This window comes from Rhinoderma darwinii, chromosome 6 (assembly GCF_050947455.1).
Source record: "Rhinoderma darwinii isolate aRhiDar2 chromosome 6, aRhiDar2.hap1, whole genome shotgun sequence".
In the NCBI taxonomy this organism is placed as follows: Eukaryota; Metazoa; Chordata; class Amphibia; order Anura; family Rhinodermatidae; genus Rhinoderma; species Rhinoderma darwinii.
Window position 1 is genome coordinate 74164847 of NC_134692.1, and position 20151 is coordinate 74184997.

At 41.9% G+C, this 20151-nt stretch overlaps 1 protein-coding gene across 3 annotated transcripts in view; it reads right to left on the minus strand.

The window, feature by feature from the left end:
• Positions 1–15056, minus strand: part of PFKL (phosphofructokinase, liver type) — a 175090-nt gene extending 160034 nt beyond the window's left edge. For 2 of the 3 annotated variants that reach the window (XR_012849520.1, XR_012849521.1), the window contains exons 1-2: positions 14603–15056; positions 755–828 (exon numbers count right to left, since the gene is read on the minus strand). Coding sequence is in view for 1 of the 3 variants with exons in the window: in XM_075829946.1 (XP_075686061.1) it covers positions 755–828; positions 14603–14687 (159 nt within the window). In the remaining 2 variants the exon portion in view is untranslated. The remainder of the gene's footprint in view (positions 1–754; positions 829–14602) is intronic. The other variant, XM_075829946.1, reaches the window with a different exon arrangement.
• Between the last annotated feature and the right edge of the window lie 5095 nt (positions 15057–20151).

A 20151-nucleotide genomic window follows, 5' to 3' on the forward strand; every position in this document is an offset into this window, starting at 1 on the left:
TCAATGGGCAGATGTTTGTCAACGCTTTCAAGCCGCATTTTTCGGACAAAAACGCCCGAATTACGTCCGTAATTAGTGTGTGTGTGAACATACCCTTACTGTGGACATGCGCAGTCTGCTATTACAGACACTGAGATATTTCCCACACGAGTGCATAGGAGTCCTTTTGATCTACATTTAGATTGGAGAGTGCCAGCTGCATTTGTTTTTGAACACATTTTACTCATGATTGTTTAATATGTACACTTAATTTTTTATATTATTCATGATGCATGCATTTTAGATTTTTGTATGTCATGTCATATTTCACTTGAAAGTACACTAGTGTTTTTTACACGTCATATTACACTTTATAATTTGAACAATTTTGTATAATTGTTATTTTATTGTAACACTAATTGATTGGGCTTTGCTCCTTATATATGTTCACCAGTGTCTATCACAAATTGCTTGAAAACGCCTTCATTGAGAAGGTGGAACGTTGAAGACTATGTCTGGTGAATAAACCACTTCACTCTGAGGGCTGCTTCGCTGTCTTTTTTGATCTTATAATGAAATAAGCATATTATACAGTGCTTGATGTAAATACTACACTAGAGATTTCAGCTCTGAAGCCACTAGAACTGTGAATGCAGTTTTGAACTATTATAAAGGCTGTAACTCAAGTCCAGTACAAGATTAGTATTACAAAATATTCATTAAGTTACTAAAATTTTCATATAGATTAATTGTATATATGGAAACCGTAAAATACCTCATATATGTGGAAAACTTTAGCTCCAACGTAAATACCCATGCGAGTCACAGCGCGAACCGCAGCGTTCATTCCTGCAAAACGAATAAACAAATGTATTATAGAATATTATTTGTGTGTGCTGAATATATTTCTGTCAATATGGTAGGATCATAGACAAAGGAGATCATTCTGGTAATTTAAATAGACACTAAGTTTTCAAACAGCTTATGCTAATCTAATAGTATACCGGATATATGAACTTTTTAACACCTCGACATGCCGATACGTCATGGTGCAGGGGGACAAGTATGGAGCGGGCTCACGCGCCAACACCTCTCCATATGCTGCGGGTGTCAGCTGTATATTATAGCTGACACCCTGCACTAACAGCCAGGAACAGAGATCGCGCTGTTCCTGGCCGTTTAACAACTTGAATGCCGTGGTTAATAGCGACCACAACATTTGATCCGTTAGAAATTTTATAACTTAGATATGAAAGATTAGAGATGGATCTACCCGTTGACACTAAACCCATCAGTCCCGCGGACCTGACGGATACAGGATTTAGCGTAAGATACAGCTGCTCTGTATGCAGAAAACAAAGCGGCTGTATCCCAAAAGTTCAAAATATAATTTTTAATAAAAACGAATTATAAAAAGTTGAACCAAACACACTGACCTTTTTATAAAAAAAATAAATCCCTTTTAATCCCTTCTGTTGTCTATCCAGGCCGGTGTCCTTGGATGACATTTCATCCCATGTGACTGCTGCATTGTCAGCTCAGGAGGCCAGAGAACAGAGGGACGAGTCGCAATGACAACGGAGAACAGAGTATTAACTTTTTTTTTTTTTTTTTACTTTTTCCAACAGTGTATCTGCAGCGGCGATTCCGCATGAAAATCTGCACCACAAAACTCCTTCAAAATACTAAGAGAAGTATTTTTAACTGGCTGAAAGATCTGTAGTGCGACCTCTGCAACTACGTGAAAATCCCCATTTGGCGCAAATTATATTTTTTAAAGAATTTGTGTTATTTATGTTGCAAACAAAAGTAAATACAACGCACTGACATAGCAGCACATTTGAACAATGTGAGTGATTCAGATATTAACAGAACCATTTGTCTGTGCCGCTTAACCCTTTCAGGACCAGACTAAATTTTCGTTTTTATCCTCCTCGCCTTCAAAAAGTCATAACTTTTTCGTTGACAGCCATATGAGGGTTTAGTTTTTACGGGACAAGTCGTACTTTCTAATGGCACCATTTATTTATTATTTGCTAGGTACTGGGAAGATGGAAAAGAAATTCACAATGGTGTGGAATTGAAAAAAAAAAAAACAGTAGTTCCGCCATTTTCTTATGGGTTTCTATTTTACGGTGTTCGATGTACGGTGAAAACAACACATTACCTTTATTCTGCGGGTGAGTACGATCACTGTGATACCAAATCTATATAGTTTTTGTTATGTTTTAGTACCTTTAAAAAAAACTTAATAGATTGAAAGAAACAAAATATTTTTTGCATCGCCATATTGTGACCCCCGTAGCTTTTGTATATTTCTGTGTACAGAGCTGTGTAAGACTTCTTTTTGTAGGTGGAAAGATGTCGTTTTTAGTAATACCATTTGGGGGACTGTCTGGCATGTCGATAACTGAGAGATTCCTGCTACGACGTTCACCGTATTGGATAAATATTTTTTAGAGTTTGTGCATTTTTGGACACAGGGATACTTAATGTTTTTAGGTTTATTTTTATATGTGATCTAGGGAAAGAGGGGTGATTTACATTTTAAGGGGGCTTTGACCTACGATCATTAGATCGCTTATGCCATAGACTGCAATATCACAATATTGCAAAATTAGTAGATTGGCAGGTTTCAATAGCAATCTTCCTATAGCAGGGCTGGGAGCGTTCACAAGGCTCCCAGCTGCTATAGGAGTACACTGGCTCCCACGATCTCACTGTGCGGGAGCCGGTGACCGGTCCCGAAGCTAAAGGATCAGTAAAAACCGCAGATGTTGGTAGTCACATCCAACACCGGCATCTGAGGGATTAAAAGCTTACGATGAAAACATTTTCTGAACGCAAGTATTGCCGCTGGGTCCATGCTGTGCGCTCTGCTTCTGAGCAGGTGCCATTATTAAAAAAAACCTTTCCTGATGTAAATCGGCAAATTAGCGATGGGACAGGGTTAAGCTTTTTGTATAGGAGTAAATATAAGAAAGAAAAATAAATAAATAAAGTTAATGCAGGTCAACTAAAGATTATCAGGCCGGAGTGTGACGTGTAAATCAGGATTCCGCTACACCTATAGTGTCAGGGGAATCCAACCACAGACCCCATACTTTATAAACTTTATCAGGGCACCCACGGTGTTTATAGACTAGTCATTCATAAGTTATAAGAACGTTACGTTTTTTCCATGCTAAGATGGACGGTGGTCTATCTGCCATCCAGTGCATTGCAATAGTTTTCCTGGCTAAAGTCTCTTTCAAGAATATGCGTGATGTGTCCATTGCTCTTCATCTAAAATGACAAATAAAGCGATCTCAGGAGCATTCGGTATAGGGATAGATAACCAGGACATGAGGAAGCAAAATACCAGTGTCCAAAACGTAGAGATGTAAGGACAGTCCCACACAAGATGCCAGAAATCTGCTTCTAAGTGATAACACCTGTGAAATGCATATGTGGGAGTCCTGCCCATCCGGCATAGTCTCGAAACCGGCCTGATACACGAAACAGCTGGATTACCTTATTAATTGCAGGAGATACTGCTAAGTGGGAACGCAATACATCGCCCCTAAAACGAATCAAACTTCTTCTAGCCACTAACGAGGCCAAATAATGACTTGTATCTGATAAGGGGGCATCGAATGGCCATTACCTCAAACCACAGAGCTTACCTGCCAGATAATATATGTGTAGGTCTGAGAGTGCCACCATCCTGTTTGGACTAATGCCACCTAAGCCACTAAATATAAATAAATATGAATCACTGCTAAATCTACTTACAATAGGGAGGTTCTTAGTGCAAATTTTTATCAAATTGTGTGAGCCCACCTGCCACGACAAGGCTGTAACATACACGCCTCCTGAGAACTACGTCGAAACGCGCGTCGAGGCGGTCATACAAGCCACTACTTTTGTTTTTCACAGTGTCATGTAAGTAAGGGGGGATTCACACGAGCGTGATTTGGCAGCGTGTAGGGCGCGTGGTTTTCGCGCGGCACGCAATGCCCTATAGAAGTCTATGGGGCAGTACACACAGTCCGTGTATTTTGCGCAGCGTTTGTTCGCTGCGCAAAATACGCGACAGGTTCAATAACTCTGCGTATTTCACGCATCACGCACCCATTGAAGTCAATGGGTGCGTGAAAACGACGCATGTCGCACGGAAGCACTTCCGTGCGAACTGCGTGTTTGCGCAACAGCTGTCAAAAGGATGAATGGAAACAGAAAAGCACCACGTGCTTTTCTGTTTCCAAGCATCCAAACGGAGTGTCTTTGCGAGGAGCGAACCCCGACAACCGAAGCTAACTTCACCGGGTTCGGCCAAACTCGTTTTGGCCGAACCCGGCCAAAAAATTTCCGGTCCGCGACGTCGGGAGACATTCACTGTGCATGGTGCTGAAAGAGTTAAACTGTTTCAGCACCATGGACAGTGACTTGTGATCCCAAAATACATGAACCTGTAAAAAAAAAACGAAGTTCTAACTTACCGATTACTCCTGTCTCCTTCCTGCAGTCCGACCTCCCGGGATGACACTTCAGTTCAAGTGACAGCTCCAGCCAATCACAGGCCAAGCACAGGCTGCAGCCAATCACAGGCTGCAGCGGTCACTTGGACTGCCGCATCATCCAGGGAGGTGGGGCCCGATGTCAAGAGAGGCGCGTCACCATGGACGCGTCACCAAGGACGCGTCACCAAGGCAACGGCCGGGAAGTTCTCGGTAAGTAGGAACTTTATCTTTTTTTTTACATGTTTTTCGCTGTTGTGTTCGGCATTCACTGTCGAGGGTGCTGAAAGATTTAGCTCTTTCAGCACCTTGGACAGTGACGGGCATCGACAAGCCTCATCTCTATGATGCCGGCTGCGCGAAAATCACGCAGCCGCGCATCAGACACGCATGACACACGCAGCTGTCAAATGGTTTTTGCGCTCGCAAAACGCCGCGTTGTTTGCGTGCGCAAAAACGCAGCGTTCGTGTGAATCTGCCCTAAAGCTGCTTTATTTTGGTCTGTGTTTGAATCACTATCTTGACATTGATATCGTTATCTATAGGGAGCTTATTTGAGGTGGCTATTGCTACTGAGGCATAATACTGACGCTAACTTATACAACATCATTTCTGTATTAATGTGATTTTATTCCATACTTCCATTATTGTAATGACTTGAGTATGGGCATATTCCCTAGTGGCACACTAATGTAATCATGTTCTTTTGATACTGAACATAAATCTTTGAAAATAACCGGCAGTTTTTATTGGATATGGAGAAGCGCTGTATGCATGTTGATCACATCCGTTTTTTTAACTTATTGTATGTTTCACCTGGTCTCTTATATTTTTTTAAACAATAATATAAATTATTTTTTATTCTAATTGAAGTTAACTATGGTCTTCATGCTCCTATATGTTTTTGAGTTAGTTTGAATTTGATATTTTCTGGAGTTTTAAGCCGTCTTCCTACAAAGATGGACTTAATATAGGAATATTCATACACCCGGCACCCGCATTCCCCTACCTGGTTATGACGTAGCCATACGTCAAATATCGGGAAGGGGTTAAGAGAAAACAGACTCGGAAATCCAGGTATTTTTAGAGCTGACTTTAACCCCTTAACGACCAAGGACGAAAATGAACGTCATGGTCGGCTGCTAGTTCCCGCACCATGACGTTCATTTTCGTCCGCATTTCAAACTGTCACTCTGTGTAAACACAGAGTGACAGACCCGCGCTGACAGCTGTCCTAGACAGCTGAGACATCAGTCTTGCCGGACAGCGGACCATCGCCGCTGATTTCGGCAGTTAACCCCTTAAGTGCGGCAACGGATTGCCGTCGCCGCATTTAAGTGGTTTGAAGCACATCAGCAGCCCCCACGAAGTGATCGTGGGGGCTACCGATGCTTGTCACGGCAATCGGAGGTCAGATAATGACCTCCGGGTTGCCATGCACGGAAGCCTCGGAGGAACAGCCTCCGGCCGTTCCTCCTCTGCTTCCTGTCAGTGTGACAGTCACGTCACAATGACAGTTAGAGTACATCACACTACGTGTGTAGTGTAATGTACTCTAGCAGCGATCAAAGCTGCAAGACTAAGTGTCCCCTAGTGGGACAAGTTAAAAATTAAAAAAAAGTAATAAAAATGTTTTAAAAAAAGTGTAAAAATAAAAGTTATAAGTGACATAAACACTAAATGCTTTTTTTCCTATAATAAGACTTTTATTATAGAAAAAAAATGAACACGTTAAAAAAGTACACATATCTGGTATCACCGCGTTCGTAACGACCCCAACTATAAAACTATAATGTTATTTTTCCCGCACGATGAACACCGCAAAAAAAATCAATAAAAAACTACGACAGAATCGCAATTTTTTGGGTCACCACCGCTCCCTAAATAAAGAATAAAAAGTGATCAAAAAGTCGCATGTACCCGAAAATAGTACCAATAAAAACTTCTATCCGTCCCGCAAAAAACAAGCCCTTACACAGCTTTTTTGACTAAAAAATTAAAAAATTACGGCTCTCAGAATATGGTGACACAGAAATTTTTTTTTTTATAAATAAGTCATTTTATTGCGCAAACGCTAAAAAAAAGGACCAAACCTATATACATATAGTATCGCCGTAATCGTATCAACCCGCAGAATAAAGTAAAAATTTCATTTATAGCGTACGGTGAGCGCCGCAAAACAAAAACCTAAAAAACGGTGTCAGAATTCCTGTTTTTTGCTCAGGATTGCAAAAAAATTGAATAAAAAGTGATCAAAAAAAAAAAAAAAAAAAAAAAAAAAAAAAAAAAATCGCATGTACCCCAAAATGGTACCAATGAAAACTACAGATTGTCCCGCAACAAATAAGCCTTCACACCACTCTATTGATGGAAAAATAAAAAAGTTATGGCTCTTGGAAAGCGGGGAGTGAAAATCTAAAATATGAAAGCAAAAAATGGATCAGTCCTGAAAGGGTTAATTCATTTCTAATGAAAAAACGTATGACCACATGTTGGGTATTTCCGTACTCGGGAGAAATTGCTTTATAAAAAAATGGTTGTTTTTTTCCTCCTTTATCCCTTGTGAAAATGAGAAAATGCAACATTTTAGTGGAAAAAATGTTGATATTAATTTTCGCGCCCTAATTCTAATAAACTCTGCAAAAGACCCGTGGGGTCTAAATGCTCACTATACCCCTAGAAAAATTGCTTGAAGGTTTTTCCAAAATGGGGTCACTTTTGGTGGGTTTCCACTGTTTTGGTCCCTCCAGTGCATTGCAAATGCGACATGGCACCGAAAACCATTCCAGCAAAATCATAAATCCAAATGGCGCTCCTTCCCTTCTGAGCCCTGCTGTGGGTCCAAACAGCAGTTTATTACCACATATGGGGTATTGTCGTAATCGGGAGACATTGCTTTACAAATGTTGGGGTGCATTTTCTTCGTTATTCCTTGTAAATAATACAAATTTCTATGTTGTTTCAGAAAAAAAGTACATTTTAATTCTTACAGACTAATTTCAATATATTTAGCGAAAAACCTGTGTGGTAAAAATGCTAACTATACCCCTAGATAAATACCTTAAGGGGTCTAGTTTTCGAAATGGGGTCGTTTATGGGGAGTTTCTATCATTCTGGCAGCTCAAAGCTTCTCCAAATGTACATTGGGGCCTAAAACATTTTCAAGCAAAATATGAGTCCTGAAAGCCTCCGGGTGTTCCCTTCCTTTGGGGCCCTGCCGTGTGTCCAAACAACGCATTAGGGCCTCAATGTGGGTATTTTTGAAAACAGGAGAAAGAGGGTGATAGATTTTGGGGTGTGTTTCTTCATTTTCATGGTCGCTTTACAAAGAAATCGGTCTTCAAACAAATACTTTTATGAAAAAAGTGAAATTATTATTTTTTTCACCTGCTATGCATTAAATTTAGCAAAGAACTGTGGGGTCAAAATAATTACTATACCCCTAAATAAATACCTTATGGGGTCTAGTTTTCTAAATGGGGTCGTTTATGGGGAGTTTCTATCGTTCTGGCAGCTCAAAGCCTCTCCAAATGTACAGTGGGGCCTAAAACATTTTCATGCAAAATATGAGTCCTGAAAGCCTCCGGGTGCTTCCTTCCTTTTGGGTCCTGCCGTGTGTCCAGGCAGCGCATTAGGGCCACAATGTTGGTATTTTTGAAAACAGGAGAAACAGGGTGATAGATTTTGTGGTGTGTTTCTTCATTCTCATGGTCGCTTTACAAAGAAATTGGTCTTCAAACTGATACTTTTATGAAAAAAAGTGAAATTATTTTTTTTTTCACCTGCTATGTATTAAATTTAGCAAAAAACTGTGGAGTCAAAATACTTACTATACCCTTAGGTAAATACCTTAAGGGGTCTAGTTTTCTAAATGGGGTCATTTGTGGGGGTTTCCATCACTCTGAGACCTATGAGCCTCTGAAAACCTAGCTTGGTGCAGGAAAACAAAATGTACTTCAAAATGTATAAAATTATTATTCAATTTGTAAGTCCTCTAAATTGCTGAAAATTTATTTTATTTTTTCAAAAGTGCTGCCAAAATGGAGTAAAGAGATAGAAATATATATTTAATTAAAAAAATTGTACAGTATGTGTGTACATATGTGACATATTGCAGTTAAAAATAGGGGAAAATGGTAATTTTTACAAAATTTCTTCCATTTTTCTATTTTTTAATTAATTTCCGCAAATCGTATCAGTCTACTTTTACCACTAAAATAAAGTACAACATGTGACGAAAAAACAATGTCAGAATTACTTGGATATTCATAACTTTCACAGAGTTATTCTCTGATAAAGTCAGACATACCAGATTTGACAAATCTGGCTTGGTCATTAAGGTACAAACATGCCCGGTCATTAAGGGGTTAAAGTTTTGCTTTTTTTATGCTTGTGTCTTAAGTGCATTTTGGAAGAAGTTTTGAAGTGTCAATGAGAAATGGGAAAACTCTGCTTCAAGAAGGCACAGGTAACTTCTTTTTTACAAGGCGTCTTTTAAAGTCGAGTAAAAAAAAACAACGCCCCATATGAACTACACAGTGTATTTCCCATTTAAACCAATGAGATGCGGTTTGCAGCCGTATTTCTGAGTGCAATATGAGCGGTTTTAACACTCTGAAATACGCCTGAACATATGCCGTGTGAACTAGGCCTGAATATTTCCTCTTTATCTGACAGTAAGGGTATGTTCACATGGCTTAGCAACATACGTCTGAAAATACGGAGCCGTTTTCAGGCGAAAACAGCTCCTGATTTTCAGACTTTTTTGTAGGAACTCGCGTTTTTTGCGGCGTATTTTATGGACGTTATTGGAGCTGTTTTTCAATGGAGTCAATAAAACCCATTGAAAGCAATGGGAGATGTTTGAAGGCGTAATGCAGCCGTTTTTTCAGGCGTAAAACGCCCGAATTACGTCTGAAAACAGTGCGTGTGAACATACCCTAACTCATGCTGAGAAAGTGGTTTCTATTCTAATCTGTATACCTCAGTGTCCACTGGGTAAGTTCATTGAGAACTTGTCCTTCCTGGGTGACTCCTCCCTTATGCGGCGCACCTCACAAGCGGTCATGCGTGGCATTTTGTGTGTTGTACACACGTGAGCAGAGAGCCAAATATAATACTTCACATCTGGATCTCCTTACCACCCACCATGCCTACATAAACCACCTGAACGATCATTCCAAACAGCGTTACCTGGATGCCAAGCGCTTAATGGACACCTTTCCTCAGACACAAGTCAAACATAGAATATAACTCACACGAAATAACTTCAGACCAAACTAACCAGAGCTCACCAGACTAAAAACACAATCTTAAAGGAAAGGTGTCATGAATTTTTTTATTTAATTAACTTGTGTTTTTATTTACTTAAATATTATATTTACTTTGTTTTCACATTAAAAAAAATTTGTACTTTTCTAGGGGCTGCCATTTTTTATTTTGTGTATGTGTCTCTTCTACGACGCATACACAGATGAATACGGCAGCTACAGAGCACAGGAGAGTAGGAATGGGAGCTGACCCTATCTCATGTGTTTCTGCCGTCTATCTCTGTACTGCGCATGCTTTGTGGCATGTGCAGTTCAGAGAGACCCAGCATAGAAGCTGGTTTGTAGAGGATAAGTCGGCGCCATTTTGGTGAAGTGATTCACTGTAAGATTGATATAGAATGTCATTCAAAATTTTTTATTAAATAGATTCACCGCCTGAAAGAACGATTAAAATGACGTTTATTATTGATTATTATTAAAAGTATGGCTCAACCGGCCACTAAGTCCAGAAACCAGGCACAAGCAAGTGATAGGCGAAAAGTGTCCAGGGTGATGGTATGTCTCTAACACCCAAGAACCACCTCTCCCTACTTGTTATATAAATATTCGCTACACCCTTGCCAGCAATTTCAATAGATCCTACGCGTTTCAGTATCACCACCAGCGTGATACCTCATCAGGGATTCATAGAAACTGGCTAGTACATCAGAGTCGTACACGCGTCTGGAGGCTAAAATCAGCACATGAACAGTGCTATCCAGTGTTCTGTTTTTAAAACTAAATAATCAATGTTTCTATGAATCCCTGATGAGGTATCACGCTGGTGGTGATACTGAAATTCGTAGGATCTATTGAAATTGCTGGAAAGTGTGTAGCGAATATTTATATAACAAGTAGGGAGAGGTGGTTCTTGGGTGTTGGAGACATACCATCACCCTGGACACTTTCCTTTTCGCCTATCACTTGGTTGTGCCTGGTTTCTGGACTTAGTGGCCGGTTGAGCCATACATTTAATAATAATCAATAATAAACTTCATTTTAATCGTTCTTTCAGGTGGTGAATCCATTTTGGTGAAAACCTGCCGCACTGCAGGTAAAGTGTGTGTGTGTTTTGCATGTTTGGGGGGGGGGGGGATTTGTGTGTAGGGTGTGCGTGGGGGGGGGTTTGTCTGTATGTGGCGGGATGTGGGGGGTTTGTGTGTGTATGTACGTTGGGGGTGGTGTTCGTTTCTTTTTTTGGAGCGGCTGCAGGTGTGGTGGAGAGCTCCATGATGCACTAGAATTATTACTATGCTGCATCTCTAGTTCCCGTCCCAGTTCACTAACCTCTAGTTTCTATTACGGTGCAGGGGAGAAGACAGACGTATGCTGTAGGTGAGTATAAGGGTATGTTCACACACTTAACAAAAAACGGCTGTAAAATGCAGAGCCGTTTTCAAGGGAAAACAGCCCCTGATTTTCAGCTGTTTTTTAAGCATCAAGCGTTGTTTGCGGCCGTTTTTGGAGCTGTTTTTCTATTGAGACAATGAAAAACTGCTCCAAAAACGGCTCAAGAAGAGATATGCACATTTTTTTATGGGGGCGTTTGTTTTTTGTTACAAACGGCGGCGTAACAAAACATCCCGTGGGAACGAAACACTGTTTTTCCCTTTGAAATCAATGGGCAGATGTTTGGAGGCATTCAGCTTCTGATTTTTGCAGCGTTTACGGCCCGAAAAAGGCTGACAATAAGCCGTGTAAACATACCCTATAGACCTGATGAAGATGCTGATCCAGCATTGAAACGCGTTGCCATTTTACTTCTATAATAAACCTTTGGAACTTCTATTTGCATACGTGATTCATCATTGTTCACGGGTTTGCATGTTATCCCGTGTGTAGCAGCACCGCTTGAAGACTCCTCTTTTCTCCCAACCATTACCAAACATACCATATGTATTTTTATTTTTCATACTACTAAAATTTTTTGTTTTGCAGGTTCCGCTGGACCTAGTAGTAGATTCGTTGCTTCCATGATCTGTTTTTTAATAAATAAAATTTAATAAGCGAGTGTCTTGTGGGGGAGTTTGTATTTTAAAAAATATATATATTTTCTTATGTCTCTGTTTTTTTAATACCTTATTAGCGCCTTAGTAATGGCAGTTTTCTGTTTGACGACGTCCATTACTAAGGCAGAGCTTAGTGTTAACCAGCAAAAAGGCTAGCAGTAACCCTGTTATTACCCCAGTACCCAACACCAGGGGTACAGGGAAGAGCAGTACCCGACCATCTGTAGTGATGGTCGGGCACTGGGGCGGCCACAGGCTGGTATCAGGAGTCTGGGAAAGGCCAAAACACGTGGCCCTTCCCACCCTTGTAATGCTAGGCTGCTTTATTATATCTGGCTGGTTATGAAAAACGATCAATAATAATTGCCAAAAATGACGTGGGGTCCCCCCCATTTTCATAACCAGCCAGATACAATAAAGCAGCCACAGCCTAGCATTACCAGCGTGGGAAGGACCATTTTTTGGCCCTTCCCAGTCTAATAATACCAGTCTGCGGCCGCCCAACACTGCAGATGGTCGGGTACCGAATTGTACCCGGCTCTTCCCGATACCCCTGGTGGCAGTGGGTACCGGGGGTGATAATGTGGGGCTAGTGCTAGCCTTTTTACTGGCCAACACTAAACCCCGCCTTAGTAATGGACATTGTCAATTGACTTCTGCCATTACTAAGGCACTAATAAAGTATTTAAAAACAGAGACCTAGCTCCCTGTTCAGAGAGACTTCAATGGGTGCGTGATACGCGAACAGCGCACAAATATAGAACAGGTTGTGAGTTTTTTGCAACGGACTCACATTGCACAAAATTCACGGACTGCCTGCACGGCCCCATAGACTATTATAGATCCGTACGACACGCGTGAAAATCACGCGCGTTGCACGGACGTATAATACTCTCGTGTAAACGAGGCCTTAGGGGAAACAGCGTAGCTCAGCTTGTTACGCGGTTTCAGTAACTCCACATGTAATCAAGTGGCCGCTGGTTCAAGTTCCCTAGAGGAACTAATAAAACGTGTAAAAAACAAAACGAAAAAAAAAAACCCGCCTCTCAATGTGGTGAAACAGAATCAATTATTTTTTAACAAATAATTTTTTTCTTATTTTCTGTTGTCTAAAACCTGGGTGCGTCTTATGGTCAGAAAAATACAGTATATGTGAGTATAGTATATAGCAGTATAATAGGTGTGTAGTGAATATAATGTTATTATATGTGTACAGTATGTAGCAGTATTTTTTATACAGACAATATATAGCAGTGTTATATGTGTGTAGAATATAAAGTAACTATATTAATTATATTTACAGCATATGTTGGACTTTATATGTGGCAGCATTATGTGTGTGTGTATGTATATATATATATATATATATATATATATACACACACACACACACACACACACACACACACACACACGAGGGTATTATTTATATGTACAGTATTAATGTGTGCTGTATATGGCGGTATTATATATTTATACATTTTACAGACGTATTATTTATGTATGAAGTAAATGGCAGCATTATTTATACGTACAGGATATACCGGTGTTACAGTATATGGTGGCTTTATTTATACGTACAGGATATACCGGTGTTACAGTATATGGTGGCTTTATTTATACGTACAGGATATACCGGTGTTACAGTATATGGTGGCTTTATTTATACGTACAGGATATACCGGTGTTACAGTATATGGTGGCTTTATTTATACGTACAGGATATACCGGTGTTACAGTATATGGTGGCTTTATTTATACTTACAGGATATACCGGTGTTGCAGTATATGGTGGCTTTATTTATACGTACAGGATATACCGGTGTTACAGTATATGGTGGCTTTATTTATACGTACAGGATATACCGGTGTTGCAGTATATGGTGGCTTTATTTATACGTACAGGATATACCGGTGTTGCAGTATATGGTGGCTTTATTTATACGTACAGGATATACCGGTGTTGCAGTATATGGTGGCTTTATTTATACGTACAGGATATACCGGTGTTGCAGTATATGGTGGCTTTATTTATACGTACAGGATATACCGGTGTTACAGTATATGGTGGCTTTATTTATACGTACAGGATATACCGGTGTTACAGTATATGGTGGCTTTATTTATACGTACAGGATATACCGGTGTTACAGTAAATGGCAGCATTATTTATACGTACAGGATATACCGGTGTTACAGTATATGGTGGCTTCATTTGTGTGGAAGGTATGTAATATGGGAGGGGGCGCCAATTGTGCTGCACAGGGCACCCTGTACATGACACATTACTACTCCGAACTATACAAAACACAGCCGCATGGGACCTACTGTCCTCCACCAGCCACAATGGTTTATATGGGAGGACGACGGATTTGGACTGGTCTGTACCGCTTTTAACACTTTCCTCTTCATCTCTGACCTTCAGGCCACAGCACATCACACAGTGCCAGTGTGGAAGAAGTTGGTAAAATATTGATCTGGCTGGCACAGGAGGGGCAAAGTGGCTGCGACAGATATGGAAGCACTGTGACTATGATGGTACTGAAGGGGCAAGTGCCATGTGTTGGTGGGAAGTTTGTACCATTGGACATGGCAACCTGCATATATAAAGAGGGCAGTTCAGGAACATGGGGCAGGGTCGATCCTCGTGACTGTTACTCACTTTTGTCATGTCCACATCCGCACTGTGAAGTATTTAGACATTGCGGTCTCTGCAAAAACTACAAGCAGGTTTCCGCCGGCCACAGCTGACAGCAGCCCTCATGGAGCGGGCAGCACATAAGAGGCTAAAGCGCTGTGTACTGACCTTGTGCATCTCCTCCGCTCGTCAGGACAGCGATAGCCTTCCCGGTTCCTGACATCCGCAGCTTCTCCATATCTGGCGCGGACATGTTTAGCGGATGAGATGAATGCGCCCCTGTTCATACAGCCGCAGTCAGGCAATGTACCCTGGAATGTACGTGCTGCTGGTTGCGTTATTTCCTATTGGAGCGACCTTCGGCCCCTCCTCATTTCACTGGGTGTGTTCTGAGCTCAGGTCATTCTATGCACCTACGCGCGCTCTGACTGGAATCCCCCAGCAGCGGCTCTATACATTATCCTATTGTGTGGTTTGTAGGGGGAGTATTTTCCTATTTCACGTTTCCAAATGTGCGGGGCGGTATGTGAAGGTCTGTGTAGCCCCAGGGGTGGCGGGCACAAAGTAGCTGATTACTTTGGATTTGGTAAGTGACAGGGTTCCAGGCATATGCATAGACACAATAAAAGAGAGATATCTACATACTGGTACCACGGAAAAGTGGAGCCAATAAGATTCCACCTCTTATTTTTCCGAGGTTCTTTGGAAAATGAAAGCATTGTGCTGATTGGATGCCAAGGACAGCTACTCTATTCCTTTGAAACCGTTTCCATACATCTCCCCCAATATAGGTAATCTGCCTGTAAGTGGTGGTGAATATTATACCGACTAAGTTTGTCACTTTTTTGAACTTTTAATATTTATTTTTTGTACATAAAAACAGTAAACATCACTTAAAGTTGTTTTCTATTAGTCTCCGTAGTGGACTTGAACCAGTGATCGTTGAATCATTTGCATGACATACTGCAAAACTAATGTATTGCAGTATATCGCTATACTGACCGTCTCCTTTGAAGCCCTGCCAGTGGCAGGGCTTCAAAGGAGTACAAAGATGGCAGACCTGGGAGCCTTCATTAGGCACCCAGGCTGCCATTACAACCATCGGCACCCCGCAATCGCATCTCAGGGGGGCCACTGGCACGGAGGGGGCCGCCATCCTAATTATAGCTTTTTAAATGCAGCGTTCACGATTGACTGGCATTTAAGTGGTTAAACGAGCAGAATCAAAGTGGTCTTTGATTCCGCTTGTTGGAGTGAGGTGTCGGCTGTATTACACAGCCATCACCCGCTAAGTATGGAGCGCGCTCAGTCCGTGAGCCCGCTCCATACTTCCCCTTAACAGCTGCCGTGTACATCTACGTCACATGTCTTTAAGGGGTTTTCCAGCCAATAAAAATGTTTTCAAGGGGGTGCAGCACTTGTATGAGAGATGCTTTCCCTTCATTTCTTCTTGCTTTCTGTGAATCTTTGACACACCTATGGTTTCCGTTTGTGTCCGTCAGGGCTCCATTCTGACGGAAACCTCAGTCTGAACGGAACCCTAGCGCAGATGTGAACAAAGCCTAAATAAATAAAAAATCCAAGGAGGTCTGATATTTTGAAACATTGTTTCATGCACAGGCCGGGCTTTGTGGGACACGTCTCACATTGGTATGTGGTGTCCTTACGAATGCCTCGCTTGGCGCAAACCCGGCACCTTTTTGGGGCTTCTGTTTTTTTTCAGTAGGGGGGTTTCTGTGGGCAAATGCTGGCCTGGAATTATCCTACTGACGGAAGGACCAGATAACCTGCGCTCCCCTTCCTGGTCAGCAAATAGTAGGGCCTTAATTACTTTTTCCTGAAATTAGACGCAAGTATCTCCACTGCCAGCATATCTGCAGAGGACAAAGGCGTTGTATAAAGCAATCTGTGCAAGATTGACAAAGCTTTTATACCACACCTTTGCCTTGCGCATGGCGCTGTATGATTTTATTACCTGATCAGACAGGTCAACGCCACCCATATATTAGTTGTACTCCTGTACGCAAAATGGTTTGGGGACTTGGGTGGTGGATCCGCGTACAGGGACAAGACTGCAGCTGCTGTCATGAATGCTAATCAGTATAAGGCCGTCCCTTTTATCCCTATATCTCAGGAGCAGCAGATCGTCGCTGCAGACAGCTCTGCTCTCTCCTAATTTTAGCGTCTGACCCATCAAAGTTTTGGGCAGGCCCTTCTGATTTTTGTGGATTGTTCAGCACGCCGAGGTGGATCTGGACGAGAGAACTTTTAGCAATGGGACACGGTTGTAAAATTTGTCCAGATAAAGATGATATCATTTGCCAAGTAAAGGATGAACAAGATCACATACGATCTTTCCACTAATCACTAGGAAGGGGGGCATTCTGGGGGATCTATATGGGAGTCTTTCCCCTCATAAACTCTAAAAGAGTAGGTGTAACTGGTGGCACTCACATAATTTGTACATTTTTATGCCGTACCGGCATATTATTTGGTAGATACTGCCAGAAGTGCAGTCTACCCTTGAAGCTTACTAATTATTCATCCACTGCAATGTTTTGTTGGGGGGTATAAACTTGGGAAAAACTTTGGGCGTAGTGGGCAATTAATGGTCTATTTTTATAGAGCCTATCAAAATTTGGGTCTTGTGGGGGTGGGCAGTGACTGTTGTCGTAGTGCAGGAACTTCAGGATGGCTTCAAATCGTGTCCTGCCCATAATTGTGCGGTACAGGGGGGTGTTATATAACGTATCAGGGGACCAATAGTCTCTAAAATTGGGCTTTTTGACCAGACCAAAACGTAAAAATAGGCCCCAAAACTTCCCTAATTCCACTGCGTTTGTGGGGTCCAATTTTAGCGCCTCGCATAAAATGAGTTGGGGTTCCTTTTATATGAACTTACCTTCATATATGTTGGTCTGCTGGACCATTACATTTAAAAGGGTGTCAGAAAAGAAAAAAGTTTAAGATAATCTATGGGGCTGAACCCCGGAGTATCAAATTGAATGCCTGTGGGGGCTGTAAATTCAGGCACCTTGGGGGTATAATTGTCCCCAGCTACCCATGTCAGCTCATGCAGAGCAAGGGGGGTGCAGACTCTGAGTCACTTGATGCGGACTAAAATGTTTTGGCTTTTATTTAACAGAAAATAAACACCGCTACTCCTAACTGAGTAACGAGAATGGACCGACGACCCTGCTGTTCTTCCAAGAGTAAGAGAACCCTACCTATCAGGGGAAAAACCAAATGAGACGTGGCATTGCTACCTAGCAGGGAACTCGGGCAGTGGGCAATCTAAGGACACAGCAGGGTGATGGCGACCGGATACTGCGACAGATGATCGCTGGGCACAGATCACAGCATGGCAGAATGGCACTTTGGGTGATTGAAATTATATATTTGATGACTAGTGGGCACCAAAGGCGGTGATCACTGGTCAGTAGGCACAAAAGTGGCAGATCGCTGTTTTTTGGTTTTTTTTATGACCCTTCACTTTCTTCATACAGGCAACTGTCTCTGACAAGCTGTCTGAGAGAAATGAGCTTGTCATAGCTGGAGATGCCGGCAAAACAGGCCTCCTGTGCTGTGATTGGCCAGTCAGTACTGACTGGCCAATCACATCGCTTGCCGTCATGGGACCATTCTGATTGGTCCTGTGCCATGAGTCCTCCTCGGCAGCTGTCTCTGACAGTTGCGATCAGGACGCTGTCACCGTGTTACTCAACACGGCGACAGTTTAAACCTCGGAAGTGACTGTACGTGATATTGTGGAAAAGCACTTGCAATCTCGACGTACAGTCCCATCCGAGTGGGGGAAGGGGTTAAGGTTCCATGTGTGAACATTATATAGATCTGACACAGTAATGTTATGTAGCTAAGATATAGCAACTTCGGATGGCTAGCACTATATACTGCAATACTAATGTATTGCAGTATATTGTCTTTCTGACAGGCTCCTATTAAGCCCTTAATAGGAGTACATAGATGGCAGACCTGGGGGCATTCATTAGGCCCCCAGGCTGCCATGCCAACCATCGGCACCCCACGATCGCGTTAAAGAGGATCTGACACTAGTTTATTAATTCCTTATCTCCTAACTAATCTAGTAGGCGCTATGATGCTGATAACTACAGTGTAATTTTTTTTTCCCAAAATGTTTATTTGCAAAGTTATGTGCGTTTTTCTAAATATGCTACAGCGTGATCATATAGTTCACAGCTTCCATTCCCTGTGTTTTCAACTGGTGATATCTCCGGTTGTTTCACAGCTAGAACTGCGAACTGAGATTAGAATCTCATCTTTCATGTCACCAGAACCACTGTTCTAGGTGGTCCACAGCCAGAGATATGGAGATTATAAGTGATCCCCCTTCCCTCCAGCCTCAGTCTCTCATACTGTGTGAAGCAGCTTGATGCTGATAGGACAGCATCAGAAGCTGTGAGGTAGCTCCACATCAGGAGGATCGCTGGTGTTGACACCCACTTCACCTCATTTGCATATTTAGAAAAAAAGCTCATAACTTTTAAAGTTATAAACGTTTCGTTTTGGGACACAATTTTCACCAGCATCATCAGTGTGACAGTGCCTATTAGATTAGCTAGGAGATTGGGCATTGCTAAACCAGTGACAGATCCTCATTAAATACCGCGTTTGCTATTGATCGCGGCATCTAAACGGTTAAATGAACGGGATCCCGCTCGTTACAGTGAAGGGTCGGCTGTAATATGCAGCCGAAACCCGGGTTGTCTGGGAGGGGAGGGGTTAATAGTAGTTTAAAGGGAATGTGTTGCCAGCAAAACATGTTTGTTTTTTTTTTAATTAAACATTTAGTGTGTAGGTGATTAAACATTGTTCAAATTTTTTTTATTTTTTTCACAAGTCAGGAAATATTATAAATTAGATTCTAATTTATAATATTTCCCATTGCTGGTCACTAGATGGAGCTATTCCCAAAATTGCAGCATTGCATGTGGTAAAGCAACCACATTGCTTTTTGCTGCAAAATTGGGAAAAAAGCACTCGCTCTAGTGAGCTCTGAGAATCCCCCCCTCCTTTATCCTGGCTAGTGCCGGGATAAACGAGGGGATTGAACGGTCTAACCTCCTACACTGTGTGTCGCCATTTTTTGAGCTAACACACAGTGTAGTAGGTTTACATACAGTAGTAAACACACACAAACACGAACATACATAGAAATCTCTTACCTGCTCCTGCCGCCACGGCTCCCTCCGGCCCGTCCGCTCCGTCTGCTTCCGCTGGTCCAAGTGCACAAGTCCGGAAGCCGCGGTCCACAGGAAAATGGCGCCGGACGGCGCGCATTTCAAATTGGACTGTGTGGGAGCGGCGCATGCGCAGTTCCCACACAGATGGCGTACACAGAAGTGGATGGCACGGGACCCATTCGCAGTCCCTATGGGACTGTGGCTGCCGTATTCCATGTCTGTATGTGTCGTTAATCGACACATACAGAAATGGAAAAAAAAATGGCAGCCCCCATAGGGAAGAAAAAGTGTAAAAATAAGAAAAAGTAACACACAAACACACAAATTAATCCAAACGTTTTTAATAAAGCACTAACATCTTTAACATATTAAAACAATTTTTGTGATGACACTGTTCCTTTAAGGGGTTGTCTGGGTATGGGGCGTTTTTTCATACTGCTGACCTATCCACAGGATAGGTCATCAGTATATGGTTGGTGGGGGTCCGATGCATGT